This window comes from Ahaetulla prasina, unplaced genomic scaffold (assembly GCF_028640845.1).
Source record: "Ahaetulla prasina isolate Xishuangbanna unplaced genomic scaffold, ASM2864084v1 Contig75, whole genome shotgun sequence".
Classification (NCBI taxonomy): Eukaryota; Metazoa; Chordata; class Lepidosauria; order Squamata; family Colubridae; genus Ahaetulla; species Ahaetulla prasina.
Window position 1 is genome coordinate 1 of NW_026682545.1, and position 17339 is coordinate 17339.

Genomic DNA, 17339 nt, shown 5'->3' on the forward strand with positions numbered 1-17339 from the left:
TACAATCAATCCCGATAAAATAATAAAAATAAAAATATGTGGAAAAAAGCTGTCTACTAATTTGTCTTTAGAAACTAACAGTTAGTTAGCACCTAATATTTAGATACAAAATGTACATATTCAATTGAAAACTCAAATCTATGCTGGGAACAATTTTAATGGGTTTTATTTATTTACATAAATTTAGATGCTGCTGAAACTCCAGCTGACTTTGGGAAGATCACAATATATTAACATAAAAATTCAATATAAACCAAAGCAAGATGGGATCTGATCACTTTAAATATCAACAAAAATAATAACTACATCCAACAAGGGGCTCTATCTATCTCAACTCAAGGCCTAGGAGAACCACCACTTTTCCAAGGTTTTACAGAAAGCCAACAGATTGGGAGCCACACATATCTCAGGGCAGGCTCACTTTCCAAATGGTAAGTACCTTCTATCAGGCAGCAAATGATGAAATGTTCAGGTGCAGAGAATACACAACAGTAGCCATTCAAGCATGGCATGAAATTTCTGGCTTTTTCTTAGTATAAGAAATTGAGCTGGGGCGTGGCCATGACCGTGGTGGGGTAAGGACCTTTCCTTCACTTCACAGGGCTTATTAATGAAGATTTATGAGAATTTATGCCGTTTGGAATGCACTGTTATGGATGAAAGTTAATAAATCATGAACTGAAAGTGTTAACAGCCCAGCAGATTGAATTTAAAACTGGTAGGTCATCTGAAATGGCTTGAATTAAGGAGTTTCTACAGCGTGGGTTGACCGAGCCGGCAGACAAGATAAGTTGGAATAAATTACTGTGTTCTGTTTTTCCAAAATTAACTATCTTGTTCTGTGTTAAAAAAGTTTTTTCTATGCTGAGGCTAAGGAATGAATATTAAGACTGAATTTGATAATGAGAAGAATTATTTTGAGCCTTGAAGTTCAGCCAAGAAGAATTTAATTGAAGAGAAGAGAAACTGATTTTTATTGGATTGTTTGGCAGTAAGATTTTACTGAGCTAATTTTTTCTTTATTTTTTTTCTTGAGAGCAAATTAATAGCTTGTTTATATTACAGAAAAAAAAAAAGGACTTTGTTTTGAAGTTAAGTTGGTTTGTCTTCCTTTCTGCTTTGCTGACGTGGAGGAAAAATGGCGCGGATTAATGATAGCTGTGAAGTTTTGTGTTTCTTTGTGGAGTATCCTTGAACTTGAGACATAACAGTGCAAATAAGCCCCACCGCTTCAATTAAAAGACAGTCGTCCCTTGATCTTCACTAAGACCCTCTGTAAAATTGGTTTGGAATCTTAGTTTGGGAAATTTTTTGGTTTTTTTCAAAATGACTCAACAACTTTCAGAAACGCAGCAACTTGCTGCAGCTTTAAATAAAATTGGGGAAAAATAGCAGGACTATCAGAGCGTATAGATAATTTGACATTGAAACTGACATCTGAAATGCAGAATTTAAAGCAAGAGATGAATGAAAACTTTGCAAAACAAAAAGAGGAAATGATAATGATTAAAGATGAAATGGAGCAGATGCATGTGCATGAGGTAAAAGTAGATCGGCAAATTGGTAAAATATTTTATAAAAATGAGCAGCAAGATAAGAGAATCTGTCTTTTGGAAGAAGAGATGAGGAATTATAATTTGTTATCAGAGGAATCTCAGAAGAAAAGGAGGATAAATTGAAACAGCGGGTTCTGAAATGGATTAATGATTTGGATACGCAACTTACGTTCACAATAGCAGACCTGGCAAGTGTTTTTAGAATTGGATATAGAAGGCAAAATGGTTCTAACAGGAATGTGCTTGTCAGGTTCGCAAATCTTGGTGATAAGTTGGAAGTTATGGCCAAGGTTAAGAGAGTTGGGAGATGCTTTGAAGTTTGAAGGGAAGACTATTCAAGTCTTCCCGGATATATCAAGAGAAGAAAGGGCATGGAGATTTTTTTTAAAACCAATCACAAAAGTTTTGAGGGATAATGGAATTAAATACAATTGGAGGCCACCACAACAATTGAAATTTTTTTATAAAGGAAGGATGCGTACAATCACCCCAGATATAGATGCATTATTATATTTACGGAGCTTGGACTGATTGAGATGGAGGATTTAATGGAGATAAAAGATCAAATGCTTCAGATGGGTGGAACATACGGAAACATCAATCCCAGAAGAAGAAAAAGGGGCTATTGGAGGCAAGACTCCAAAGGGTTAAAGAGGAAAGAAATATCACCTGTGTTGGTTGAACAGAAGAAGAGTCGTGAGGATACAGTAGAGAAGAAGCAGATAAGAGTCTTGGAAAATATGAAGCTGAATGCGGTCATCGCTATCTTTTTTTGAGTGATGAATTTAAATAGACAGCCCGAAGAAGTGCCCCGGGCATTGGCACGTCCTCTCCCCATTCTCTTTATAGAGGCGAAACCGATGAGGATGTGGGGAAGAAGATTGTTTGTACTTTATTGTTTGTTTTGTTTTTTTCTGTTTTCTTATTGTTGTTTATATGTTATATGGTAGTTTAATGTCGGGTGGTGGGCACAGAAAGGAAGATGCGGGATAGGATTAAAAATTTATATTTTAAATGGGAGTTATAAAAATAATGTCATGGAATGTGAAGGGTACAGGAATCAGATTAAAAGAAGAAGATTGGAGCTTAAGATTAAAAGGATTTACCAGACATTTTATTTTTACAAGAAACCCATCAGAAATCTGAAGATTCAAATAGAATGTATATAAAAGGTATGCAAATATATGAAAAGCATTTGGAACTTCAAAAGCTAGAGGAGTTGCAACACTGATATCAGATAGGGTGTACTTTGAAAACATAAGGTAATTTTGGATGAAGATGGAAGATATGTAATAATTGTTGGAAATCTTAATGAGGAAAAAGTGACACTTGTTAATTTATATTTACCGAATGAAAACAAAGAGAATTTCTTGAAAAATAACAAAAATTTTGGAGAATGAAAGTGTAGGAAAGTAATTGTGGCTGGGGATTTTAATTTAATCAGAGATAAAATAGATAGTACTAATCCCACCGCTGTGGAGGAGCAAATAAAATGGGGATTTTAAATATGTGGATGCTTCAAACGGCGTGGTTGATGTGTGGAGAGGTTAAAGGAATTGAGAGAGTATACACTTTTTTCTAAGATATATAATACATATTCTAGAATTGATTATATTTTTCTTTCTAAAGATTTGTTGAATAATGTGGATAAGGTAGATGTGGGAATTTTAAAGATTCTGATCATGCAGAAGTTATGGTGGACTTAGATTTTAATTTTGAGAAAAAAAAGCTATTGGAGATATGACGAGAAATTGTATAAAAATGAAAAGGATAAAAATGGATACTTAAAAATTGGAGGAAAGTTGAGATTAAATGATAACGGGAGGTTAAATTTGAAATTGTTTGGGATGCGATGAAAGCGGTGTTTAGAGGAGAGTATTAAATTATCAAGTAGGAAATATAAAAATTATAAAATTAAAATGGAAAGAGATAAAAATCAGATTAAAGAATTGGAAAATCAATTTTGCTTACTAAAGAAAAAAATTCTTCAGGAGCTTAATATGTTAAGAAATAAAATGATAGAAGAAGATACAGAGTTAGTAAAAAGAAATTTGAGATTTTAAATAGGAATTTTTGAATTTAGTAATAGAAATTCTAAATTATTGGCAAAGATGGCGAAAGATAAAAGAGAAGAAGAGAAATTGGAGTTTTGATAGATGATAGAGGTATAAGATGTTATAAAAATTAGAGAAATGTGAAGTGGTTAGAAATTTTTTCAGAATCTATATTCAAAGAAACCAATTAATCGGGAAAATTGCAAAGCTATTTAGAAAAGTATGTGGTGAAAATTGATCAAACATATAAGGAATTGATGGAAGAAGATATAACACAAGATGAGATTAATGGAATAATACAAAAATTAAAATTAGGGAAAGCTCCAGGTGAGGATGGATTACCTGGTGAGTTTTATAAAGAATTTAAAGAATTAATAATACCAAGATTGCAAAATTATTTAATGGAATATTACATGGTGGGAAGTACCTTCGTCATGGAATAGAACGGTGATATCCCTAATTCCTAAACCAGATAAAGATTTAGAAAGGATTGAGTCCTATCGGCCCATTTCTTTAATTAATCAGGATGCAAAGATATTTACTGCTATTATAAGTAATAGATTAAATAGATTTATAGATAGATATATAAGTTATAATCAAGTAGGTTTTGTGAAGGGTAGATACATGAGTGATATTGTTAGAAGAGTATTAAATATTATAGATGTAGCTGAATATAATGGTGATAAAATTGGTATAGTATCATTGGATATTTTTAAAGCTTTTGATTCTGTACAATGGGAAACAATTAAAGTAATTGTGGAGGCTTTAGGCTTTGGTAATAAGTTTATACATGTTATTTCAAAATTGTACCAAAAGAGCAGTGCAAGAGTGAAGGTGAATGGAATATTAACTGAAGAGATAAAATTAGAAGCTGGTACGAGACAAGGATGTCCCTGTCCCCAACATTATTTTTATTGGCTATGGAAATATTGACAAAATGATAGAAAAGATGAAGAATTAGAAGGATATAAGGGTATAAGATAAATTTGTATGGATGATACTTTAATTATTTTGAAAAATGTAGAGAAAGATCTGAAAAGATATATAAGCATTTGATAGAATTTGAGGAAATGACAGGATTGAAAGTAAATTGGTCAAAGTCAGAATTATTGATGGATAGTAATGGTAATGAGTCTGAGAATATGCAAGAGCAATTTGGGATAAGGATTAAAACACATTGAAATATTTGGGTATAGTGCTTTCACTTAAGGTTAAAGAATTGAAAAACTTAATTATGATGTGGTGATTAACGAAATTGAGAAGAAGATAGATAAATATAAAATTTTAAAGTTGTCTTGGTTTGGTAGAATTGCAATGTGTAAGATGATGTTGCTGCCCAAGTTCAACTTTTATTCGAGATGCTACCACTAAATTTGACAGAGAAAGATATTGAAGGATATCAGAAAAACTGGATAAATTTTGCAATGGTGGCAAAAGACCCAGATTAGTGTAGAAAATGTGGTACCAACACCAAAAGGAAGGTGGATTAGGAATCCCCATATTATTTCATTATTACTGTGCGTATGGTATCCGGATAGTGGTAAAAATACTTAAAGGTGAAGATAACTATTGGAGAGATTTAGAGTTAAGGGATATAGAAATTTGGATCAAGGTGGTTTTAGATAAAGCAAATTTAAAATGTGTAAGTAGAAGTTATTGGTTAAAGGATTAAGTAAAATGTGGAACAAATTTGTTAAAATTTTAATTCGGATATAATCTTTTGGGGAGACAACTGGAATTTGGCGATTAAAAATAATATAAAACGTAATGAAGTGATTAAAGAGGAAAATATAGAAATTATTAGAGATTGGATAAAAGTTATGGGAAATGAAAGGAGGAATAAAGAAATTATTGAAAAATTAGGGTTAAGTTGGTTTGAAAAATACAGATAGAAAAATGGACAAAAAACTAAAGGAAAATTATTCGATAAATAGATGTGAAACTGAATTTGAATATTTAGTATCTCGGATTATGAAAGATGAAATTGGGCTAAAGGGACTCGTTAGTAGGGTTTATAAGATTATAAATTCTGATGAAAAATTACAAAGAGTGATGAGGACAAATTGGGAAAAAGATCTTAATATTGAAATACCAGAGTCAGATTGGAATGTGAATTGGAAGAGTAGAATTATGAGAACTTTATCTATAAGGATTAAAGAGCACAATTATAAAGTTGTTTGGAATGGTATTTGACTCCAGTAAGATTGTCACAAATGGATAAAAAATTAGTAAAAATGTTGGAGATGTGAGATGGAATTGGGGACTTATGAACATATGTGGTATAATTGTGATAAGGTTAAAAGTTTTGGCAACAATTGAGAAAATGATATTTGAAATGATGGGAAAGTAATAACATTGAGAGTGGAAACTATATTATTGTTGGTAATTAAGGAAATAGAATTAACAAAATATGAAAAGAATTGATTAGAATTATGATTATAATAGGTAGAATTATAATAGCTAGATATTGGAAACTAGATGTGATTTTAGAATAGAAGAGTGGAATTCTGAAATGTGGAAATTAGCTTTAAATGATAAAATGACATGTGATATTAAAATTAGAAGTGGTGTGTATAAAGAAGATATTTTCTGGAAGACTTGGAAACCATTTGTGGACTTTGCGCTTGGAACATTGGACGCTTCAGTACCTGTACCTCGAGAACGTGGATTTTGGCAATCATGAGGATATATCCGAAGACCCAAATCTTCCTTTTATGTATAGCACAAGGGTGTAATAATGTATTTTTTTTTTTGTTTGTTGTAAAAAAAGTAATTAAAAAAAAAAAAAAAAAAGAAATTGAGCTTTCTGACTTTACTTGGCCACAGGTATAATACTGAACAATAAACCACTGAAGAATAATTTCAAATGTAGCTGACCAAAAAATCTATTTTCATTTTCAGTCTTTTCCCTTTGGGTGGGGGAAATGATATCAGAAGGAAGAGCTTAAATGTTTGTATTACATTGATATAGAGAATTTTTCAGTTGTTATTAAAATGAACAGCCAACGAAACATTCTTGACTTATAGTAGGGGTGTCAAACGCACGTCATCACGGCATTGTCACGTGATGTATCATGACTTTTTTCCCCTTTGCTAAATCGGGTGTGGCCGTAGCTAGCACATGACACGTCTGGCCTGTGGCCCACAAGTTTGACACCCCTGACTTATAGTATACCAAACATCAGCAACACACAAGGCTGTAAAAATACATAATGTCAAATTATTCTAGCATAAAATTAAGTGCACCACTAACTATAAGAAGAATTCTAGGATCATGGATAACAAGAAATTAAAAATAAGGGAAATTTTGAGAACAATTCCAGAAAAGCAAAAGAATAAAGGAAATGGCTAACCCAATCATAATAAAAACTAATTTTCCTGCCACAGCTTGTATGCTCAAGGTTTGGACTACTGCCTAGCACAATTAAAGCAGTTTAAATGCAAAAACACAGCATGGGTAGTGTTCATTACAACAGGGTTTTCCCAAGTGAAAAAAACAACCCATCTCTCAAGTATTAATTAGATTCAGCCAAGTTGTAACTAAGCTGCTGGGTCACTTCTAGAGGGCCCGGATGTCTTAAAAGTGATGCTGTGGTCTGTTCTTGCAGCAATAGCAGACTTAACAGTAAACTTCCCTCTATCCACTTCTTCTTCTTCTTGTGCCATATCCGTCATCAGATGTTGGTGATCATGCTGGCAATCCTATTTTTGTCAACAGCTGCATGAAAAAGTGTTGCTGAGTTTTGTCCAAACCAGTCCCTTAGATTTTGAAGCCATGTTCTTCTTCTGGCTGGACCTCATTTGCCTTCAATCTTTCCCTGGAGGATTAAATGAAGGATGCCATATTTTTCTGGGTGTTGCAATATCTATCCACTGCAAATCTGTAATCTGTTATGACTTACAGGTACACTATTTATGTATTTATTTACAATTCAGGGTTATATCCTGCAGCGTCAGATATAAATCTCAATTAGGATTTTAAGGTAGAATGTATTACATTCCGTCATGGATACGTTTAAGGTTTTGAAAGGATTAATTTTTTTTAAAAAGTGCAAAACAATAGCTCAATTATTTTTTCTCTTTCGAATTATTGATAAGCTACATAGTAGGAATAGTTTTATATCAAGCTAAACTTTTGTAAGTATGAATTACAACTTCTGACTCCTCTGTGTTTTAGCATGAACAGGTTGTTCTTCCCCTTCTGCAGATATAACAGTGTATCAAAAGTATAAATGAAAGCATTTTTTCTGAAGCCCAACTTTCAGTTCTATTCAATCAGGCAGCTTAGACATGTACTTGTGTGCAATTTATTGTATAAATTTAAAAACGTGCTCTATTTTAAATCTAGATGTATTTATTTTTCCTAATCTAAAAGTAACAGAAAGGTTTGCAAGTAGAGATAGTCCTCAACTTACGACAATTGAGCCCAAAATTTATGTTGCTGAGTGAGAAATTTATTAAGTGAGTTTTGCCTCATTTTACAACTTTTCTTGCCACATTTCTTAAGTAAACCACTGCAGTTGTTAAATTAGCAACATGGTTGTAAAATGAATCGGGTTTCCCAACTGACTTTGCTTATCAGAAGGTCGCAAAAGGTGATCACACGACCCAGGGACACTGCCACTGTCATAAATATGAGTCAGTAGCCAAGCATCTGAATTCTGATCACGTGTCCATGGGGATGCTGCAACAGTCATAAGTGTGAAAAATGATCATAGGTCATTTTTTTCAGTGCCATTGTAACTCTGAACAGCGACTAAGCAAATTGTTGTAAGTTGAGGACTACCTGTATTAATGGCAAGGTTTCCTCTTTCTCTGATTCAGTCAGAAAACTAGCAGCTGGCCTTGATCTAACTAGTGGTCTTCCTGTAATCTCCTCACCAAGGAAGGGCCCACAACAGGTTCAATGTTTTTCCCACGATTGTGCTATTGAACACTATAGATTTCTGATTACCGGTACCTATGAATTAAACAAACGTTCACTAAACCTAACACTGCCTATTCTATTTTAGGATCCCTCATCACCCTTTTTCTGGACTGAAACCAACAATCTGTCTTCAACAGCCACTACAGCTGTGTCTATGTTAACCATGTGAGCTGTCGGCCAAGATCTTCACTTCCAATCTTCTTCTTCCTAGAGTCCTCCCTCCCTTTTGTCCATCTGTATCTCCTACCCTTCCTTCTCATATGAGAACTGCTATTCATCAGAATTTAAACTAATATTTATTCTTAGCTCCTTATGAGCAAACCAAAATCAGGAAGTAAATAAACTTTATTCAGTCAATGACCAACACAAAATAAGCTGAGGCACAGTCAAATAGAAAATACAAGGCCTTAAAACATCTCAAGTCAGATATAGAAGTAGCACAATAGCATATTATGACAACAAAATGTATCTCAAGAATTACTTAGTTTTTTAACATTAAAACTGTAATATATAAAACTGAAGCACAATGAAATTAAAATCATTACAAAATAACACTTTAATTACAATCTTTAAAAAGGTGCTATGAAATTGGAAAAAAAATCAATAAAATTATCCCTTTTGCTTTTATTTTTGCTTAATCTTCATTGGTATCAAATCTAGAAAAAATTCACAAGATGCTTGTCCAATCTTTCCATTTGTTTGCATAATACAGGTAAAATAAGATTGGTTCAAAAAGGACAAAGTGAAAACAAACATTTTTGTTTAAATATCTGTATGTACATGCATTATGAAAAGCCAAAAAGAAGCTGTTGATAAGACCTCCATCACATCTTGTCATTTCCCAGAACAATATCTTTGTGAGATGGAAGGATATGTATACTGAAGAGATTTGCACTATATCATTAAATAGAATAGAATAAAAAAGTTGGAAGGGACCTTGGAGGTCTTCTGATCCAACTCCTTGCTTAGGCAGAAAACCCTATACCCTTGATGGCGAACCTATGGCACGTGTGCTGGAAGTTGCATAGAGTCATCTCTCTGGGCACGCCAGCCATCACTTGTTGCTCTTCCAGGTTCCAGCGCACAAGCTGGTCTTTGCACCAGAAGACCAAGTGATTGGTGCGCATGTGCACACCGGAAACCAGAAACTCAGCTTCCTGGCGCACGCATGCACTCCGGGGAACTGCTCTTCCAGTTTCCAGCACTCCCACACGTGCACTCCCATTTCAGCACTTAGTGCCGAAAAAGTTCACCAATACTGCCCTATATGATTTCAGACAAATGGTTTTCCATTCTCTTCTTAAAAACTTCCAGTATTGGAGCATTCACAACTTCTGGAGACAAGTTGTTCCAGTGATTAATTGTTCTAACAGGAAATTTCTCCTTAGTTCTAGGTTGCTTCTCTCCTTGATCAGTTTCCACCCATTGCTTCTTGTTTTACCCTCAGGTGCTTTGGAGGACAGCCCGACTCCCTCTTCTTTGTGGCAACCCCTGAGATATTGGAACACTGCTATCCTGTCTCCCCTAGTCCTTCTTTTCATTAAACTAGGCATACCCAGTTCCTGCAACCGTTCTTCATATGTTTTAGCCTCCAGTCCCCTAATCATCTTTGTTGCTCTTCTCTGCATTCTTTCTAGAGTCTCAGCATCTTTTTTACATTGTGGTGACCAAAACTGGATGCATTATCCCAACTGTGGTCTTACCAAGGCATTATAAAGGGGTATTAACACTTCACGTTATCTTGATTCTATCCTCTGTTTATGCTGCCTAGAACTATGTTGACTTTTTGGCAGCTACAGCACACTGCTGGCTCATATTTAAATGATTGTCCATTAGGACTCCAAGATCCTTCACAGTTACTACTATTGAGCAAGGTACCATACATACTGTACCTGTGCATTTTATTTTTCTTCTCTAAATATAGAATCTTACTTTTTCCACCATTGAATTTCATTTTGTTAGATAGCATCCAATATTCATGTCTGTTAAGATCTTTCTGTATCATAAGCCTAATTTTTGGAGTGTTGAAAGCTTATTTACTAAGTTGAAACATTTATTTACATTTACATTAAAAAACTATTATATGAATTCATTTCAATAGTTTTTTCTATTAACTCTTAGCAGCTGGGTTATACATTTTAACTTAAGAGACAGGTATATATTTATATCTATACCTACCTTTGCTTATGAGTCACACAAAGACAATCTGGGTTGGGACAATTGTTTCTCAACCCAGGAAAAATTCAAAAGGATTTTTATCACCCATAGAAAATATATTTCCTCAACAATGACTGTCTAAAAAATCTGTACCATCATTAAGGTCTTATACAATTTGCAACCTTCTCTCCAATTTCACATGTAATTATAATGTACCAAAGTTTCTGACTGAACTAAAGCAAGAAAAGCAATTCCTCTTTCTAATAAATGGAACCTGATGATCAAAACGGATACTTTAAGTTCTATTTTTTCACCTGGTTAGTGGAAAATTGTTTATAATAAAGAAACCAGTGTTTATAAGAAAGAGGATTCACAGAAGTACATGTATGTTTTAAAGATACAAATTACAAAAATTAAGAAGAAACAAACATTGAATAAAGTATTAAAGAAATACTTAGTTAATATACTTCTGATATAGCCCAAGAATTTCCAAAGCCTGAAATCTAACAAATGCTAGTACTGAAAGAGACTGAAATAAAGGGTCACAAGCATCAATCAAGATGTGCTTAGAATGTGAGCCCTGAGCACAAAAATATATGGGCGCTGATTGTAATGCCTAGGTACAGTCAGGGTTATGGGTCAAAGAAAACTTTTATAGAACCATAAATATAAGTAAAAATATCCGCATGGGAACAAGAAAATGGATATAAATAAAACCACAAAGAACAGAAGGTTGCAAACTTTAATAAGAAAACAAAAGGCAGAGAACAAGGAAGTGATATTTAAAAAAGAACAGGGTATCTACTTGAAAACAGGAGTCAAACACACAGAAGAATTATAAACTTTCATTAATTTTACCTCTAAAAAGGTCAGCAGAAGATTGGATAGATTTGTTTTCATAAGAACAGAAAGTCAAGATAGTGTGCTCTTCAGAATGCAGGCTCCTAGGGCAAGCGGTCTCTAACACTCTGAAATACCATATTCTTTTATTCTACACTAACAGATAGCTTCTAACAGTAGTAATAAAACAAGGAGGAACAGAGTAGAATAGGGTAAAAGAATAAGAAACATGAACATTTCAACTGACTTTGCCTATCTCTCATTCCACTGTGCTAAAATAAATACTATTGCTCATTTCATTTACCTTCATGAAAATCAATGAAGACCTATAACAGTCCTGCATATTTCCAATAGCATGAACATTACATCCTTGCTACATGAGCTGCATTGATTACCAATTTGTTTCTGGGTCCAATGGCATTGGACTGGGTTATTTGAGGGACCACCTCTTCCCAATTTCATCAGCCTGTCCCACCAGATCTAATGAAATACGTATGTTATGGGTTCCACATCTAGGGAGTGAAATTATTTGATGAAAAACATCAATTTATACAATCTGAATTTATATAATCTCAAAATTTATATATATTTATATAATCTCAAAAAAGACTTCAAGAACGAGTTCAATACAGATAATACTAAAATTGTTACCAAATTAAATTTTGTGTCATAGTCAATAGAATAGAATAGAATAGAATTCTTTATTGGCCAAGTGTGATTGGACATACAAGGAATTTGTCTTGGTGCAAACGCTCTTGGTGTACATAAAAGAAAGATACATTTGTCAAGAATCATAAGGTACAACATTTAATGATAGTCATAGGGAACAAATAAGCAATCAAGTCATATTAGGAAACAGTCAATATAAATCTCAAGGATACCAGCAACAAGGTTACAGTCAAAGAATCATAAGTGGGAGGAGATGGATGATAGGAATGATGAAAAGATTAATAGTAATGCAGACTTAGTAAATAGTTTGACAGTGTTGAGGGAATTATTTGTTTAGCAGAGTGATGGCATTCGGAAAACACTGTACTTGTGTCTAGTTGTTCTGGTGTGCAGTTCTCTATAACGTCGTTTTGAGGGTAGGAGTTGAAACAGTTTATGTCCAGGATGCGACGGGTCTGTAAATATTTTCAGTCAAAAAGAATTATCTGTATTTTTAATAAATTCTTATGGAAAAACATTGAAAAGCAATTCCAAGTTAGCAACATTTTCTCGTTGCAGATACTATTGAGTTTGTCATGAGTACTGTTTCCTTGTTCTACTGTATTTGTTTCCACATCTGTAATTTGATTTCAACAAGCTGTGGAATGAGATTGAGAGAATAAGCAGCAAACTGGAAGCCTGATAGGCTTCAGGTCAGTGATTATTTCCTCTCTGCTTGGTAATTTAGGCAAGAAGTTTTCAAAATTACTCAAACTGAGAATCTTTTAGTTAGAACCCCCTGATCTAGAGACAAAGCTCTAGTGAAAGAAAATTGGCTGTGCTAAAGTGAACATTTTTTTGTTTGTCCTTAGTCTCTCATCGACTTCTCTCAGAACCCTAGGATTTCACAAAACAGTTTGAAAAGCTGGCAGACAATGGATTCTACAGTACATCAGTGGAATGGATGTTGCTTCCAAAGTGAACAGTGAGCTAAGGGTAGGAATGAAGAGACTCCTGAAATTCAGCATGGCAAAGCTGGCTGGTAAGAAAATAGTAAAGGAGTAAAATGGCTAACTGATAAATGAAATGCACCACACCACTTGCCAGTGAGTCCTACACAAACCTTTCAGGAAGACAAAATCTATAAAGTCTTCAATTGCTAGCTAGCTAGCTATAAGGAAATGTTTTGTAGAACATAACTGAAGTTTAAATCCTGAGAACTTCTTGTCCTGTCATGACTGTTGTTTTTTTTAAAAAACCCAACATTTTCTTTGCTTTCCAATGATAGGCTCAAATGCATTTCCTGACTCCCAATCCTACAACTTTATTCAATGATCAACCAGAGAGAGATACCGTAAATACATGTCTGTGTCTTCTCTCATTTACCAAATCTTGTTTCTGGTTAGCAATCTATTTGGGAGAGTATTTTCCCTCCTCACCTAAGTATCATCTCTCTCTCTGAGAGAGAGGATTGTTTCTCTTTCTCTGAATGCCTCCTGCAAAAAACAAACAAACAAACAAACAAAAACCCTATGCCCGAGTTCTATTAAATAATTTATTTTGCCTTACTTATCATGATGAAAAAGTAGTGCTTATGATTTGAATTGCTATCTAGCGGGAATAGTAGCAAGATCGTTGGGAACATGGGAATTAAAGGGGACACTATGTTAGCAGTTGTATGAGTTGTGATGCAAAAAGATGCGTTATGAGCATGTCCACATTGTTATAATTTAAGTGCTTCCTCCATATATGGAGCGCACAATATCATTTATTAGTACAACTATAAGGTTTTAACAATATTTCCATAAATTTTCTCCAAGTCACTGTATATATAGTTTTTACTTTTTAATTGTTTTAATGTTTTTGTAATGTTTTGTATAATTGTTCAATTTTTTATTTATTTTTTTGCATTCTTTTAACTGTAAGCTGCCCAGAGTCATGAATGGGAGATAGCAATTGTATAAATTGAACATACAAATAAATATATTTACATTTTGTGCCCCTCTGGGGTTCTCAATGGTGTGCTTTATCTTTCTATACTACTCAATAGAGGACATAGAAGCTATACTGTTAGCATATCACCCCCAGCAATAAGGAATGCAGATACCATAAAAGAATAAGAGTGCAGAAAAAACAAATTTTCTTCTCTTGATGCACCAATAAGATTAAATACCATTGGACATATCACCTACTAATTACCTTATCTATACACACTATATATCCTCAGGGGAGTGACTTGTGTAATTGGCTTTCACATCACACATATGAGTTCAGAACAAGATGTTCAATTTAGGTTCCACAGCTCAAGGAGTCTAGGAAAATGGAGTTTCTGAAGCTTAAAAGCCACTATTGTAAATTTGAAAATTTCTCTATTTGCCTGCAGCAAATATATAAATTCTTATTTCCTTTTGTGTTCAAGCTGAATGTAAGTATCACTTGTAGAAAATCAAATTACAACAAAAACAGCAAAATACAAAACAGGTACACAAAAATTACTTCAAATTATTGAATGCCATACAAGATTGGAAATCACCCTGTAATATTTAGCTGAATAAATACTATTTGGCCAGTTCCAGACCAGATGCAAGATACAACATAAATCATATGATGGTGATAAATGGCTTATTTGGGCTTTCTATAAAAATCACATGGTCTTCCAACCACAGTAAAGTTGTACATGACCCTAGAATGTAATATTGCACAATATAATATTGCATTCTGTCTATCACATCACCATAAGAGAAAAAAAGTGGCAGGAGAAACCTTCTTACCTTGCTATACCAATAAGGTCCAAAAGCATTGGATCTCCCACCTTCCTAATTGCACAGCCTCCCAGTTAGAGATGCTAGCTTTTTGTCTTCTGTTCTCATTAATATCAATAAAAGTCATAATGAAACAGGTTGTTAACCTGAGAAGAGTAGACACATCATTGCAATTCATCCAAAGAATACAAAAGGGAATCATGATATAATGACTTATCACAAAACTAGAAAAAAAAATAAACGAACATCTGGGGCATTTTCTGGGCTACACAATAGGAAAACTTTATAATTGCACTTTGTGGCATACATCTTACCAACATTATGAATATACTAGAAGCATTTTAAATGGGATCATATGACAGAAGACAGTTTCAGATATTAAGGAGGAGATAGGCAAACAAAAATGCTTCAATTTTATTGTGACTACAAAAATTAACAAACAGGGAAAGTAGTATTGTACTCATGAAGCAAGGATCTCATGTGAAGTACATTCAGACTGCAAACAAAGCACCGTGTTAGAAAGCTCCAAAAAACATCCCATGAGTGCAACCATTAACAAATATAACCCCAAAGGTCATAAGCCTGTACAGTACCATATGCTAACATAAAAACACTCTTCCTAACGATTATCAGTATATGCACCTGGAAAGGAAACCAAAGCAAGTTATACTTCTGAGAAATACTACACACATTTCATAACCTGAAGGGGTAGTAGCCATGTTGTATGTCCTCTGACACTTAAATTGAACATCAACTCATTTATAGGGAACAATCATTTTTTTATACGGAAAGAAACCCTCTTTATGAAATGCATGAAGCCGTTTCTTAAACATTAATCAGTGAAAATGAAGGGAGAAAAATAGCGATTTGAGCAGACACAACACGCTTCACTGCAAATGGTTTCTATTGTCACCTATCTGCTTAAACTGGAATCCCCATCTATTAAGTATCAGATACTAAAGGCGGCACAAGAAGGGGAAGGCTGCTGCTGCTGCTGCTGCTACCTGCTTGGGCGCTTCCCAACGGGTTCTAGCCGGCCACCAGATGAAGCAAACCTTTGTCTACTGTCGGAAAAAAATAAGTTGGCACGTTTTTAAGGCGAGGGGAAGAAACACACCAGCCCTGCTTCGTGACACCCCCACCCCATTTCCAGCCTCCGCTTTTGTGCCACACCCACCCGCCTCCAGCATCTGCCGCAACCCACTCCCTCCTTTTTCCTCCCTCCTTTCCTTCCTTCCTTCCTCTCCTGCCCGCCCCCGCCCTCTTCCCACCTTACCGTGCTGGGTGAAGATATTGAAGCCGCTGTCGGCAGCCCGCGGAGCGGCCGTTTCTCGCCTCCGGCTGGCAGGCCTACTCCCGCTGCTATTACTCCCACGAAGCCCTCTGGGTTGAGACTGTGGCTGGGAAAGAGGCTGTTGCTGTTGCTGCTGCTGCTGCTGTTGTTGCGGCGGCGGCGGCGGCTGATGTTGAAGCGCAGCGGCACCCGGCTCGCCGACGCGGCCCACCTGCTGGCCCATCCCCGCTCTCCTCCCGTTCTGGGCCCCCGCCAGAGCCCTCCGTCTCCTCCTCCTGCTCACATTCCGCCCCCTACCCCGCTTTAGGAGCCGCACCCGGCACTTCCCAGAGCCGCTCAGCCTCCTTCCCCCTCCTCGACGCCGTTCTCCGGACAGGCCGTCACGGACTCGCCCCCTCAACCCCCGCAGCCGCCATCTTAACCACCGAGCTTGGGAGAAAGGACAGAACGACTCCCTCTCGCCCACTCTTCCCACCTCCGGTCCTCCAGGGACGTCGGTAGCTCCTCCTGGCCCCGCCTCGCCTCCGCCTGCAGCACCGCCCCGAATCGCGGATCGTCGAGGCTGGCCCCGCCCATTCATCGCACGCCTCGGAGTCTTTCTTTGCCGGCTTACTGGGAAAGCCGAGAAACGGTATTTAAACAAATACACCAGAAGGTTCGGATGAAGCAGGTAAATGCCCTCAGGTTATTCTCAGTTCGCAATATCCCACGGTAAATATACTAACATCATTTTTTATTGTGCTTTCTCAAATGTAGGATCGCGATGTACTTTTCAATTAATTACTGCATTTGCACAATCAAGTGCAATAATGAATTGTTTGCTGAGAGGAATCTGCCCAGGGCATAGAAACGTTGCAGTTAAGAGGAAATGTCTTAATTTCATTTCAACGGAAAGATTTAGTCAAAACTGGTATAGGTAATAGTGGTTTTTAAGAAAAGAACGGAATGGAATGGAAATTCATAGAGGTGGAATGAAATGAAAAAGCTTTTTTTCCCCTCTTTTTGTTCTATTAATTAAATAGTCTCACTTAGCCACAATTGGGACTGGCAACTTGGTTGCTAAGCACTCCAGTCACAAAGTGGAAAGCTGACTGCTGGGTT

The 17339-nt window shown here is 35.7% G+C and overlaps 1 protein-coding gene across 5 annotated transcripts; it reads right to left on the reverse strand.

The window, feature by feature from the left end:
* Positions 1-6398: 6398 nt before the first annotated feature.
* Positions 6399-16838, reverse strand: LOC131187392 (protein Tob1-like). Of its 5 annotated transcripts, none has more exons than XR_009152539.1 (3): positions 16221-16838; positions 14954-15042; positions 12321-12658 (listed from the first exon to the last, which is right to left on the reverse strand). XR_009152539.1 is itself a non-coding variant. In XM_058161621.1 (2 exons), the coding sequence occupies exons 1-2, from the start codon at positions 16816-16818 to the stop codon at positions 7418-7420; spliced, it is 609 nt and encodes a 202-aa protein (XP_058017604.1). In that variant the 5' UTR covers positions 16819-16824; the 3' UTR covers positions 6399-7417. The 5 variants fall into 5 exon arrangements, 3 of the variants coding, with proteins under 3 accessions (XP_058017604.1, XP_058017602.1, XP_058017603.1); XR_009152538.1 differs by having other exon boundaries at positions 14954-15090; positions 16221-16783; XM_058161621.1 differs by lacking the exons at positions 12321-12658; positions 14954-15042 and adding an exon at positions 6399-7428 and having other exon boundaries at positions 16221-16824.
* Positions 16839-17339: the final 501 nt, after the last annotated feature.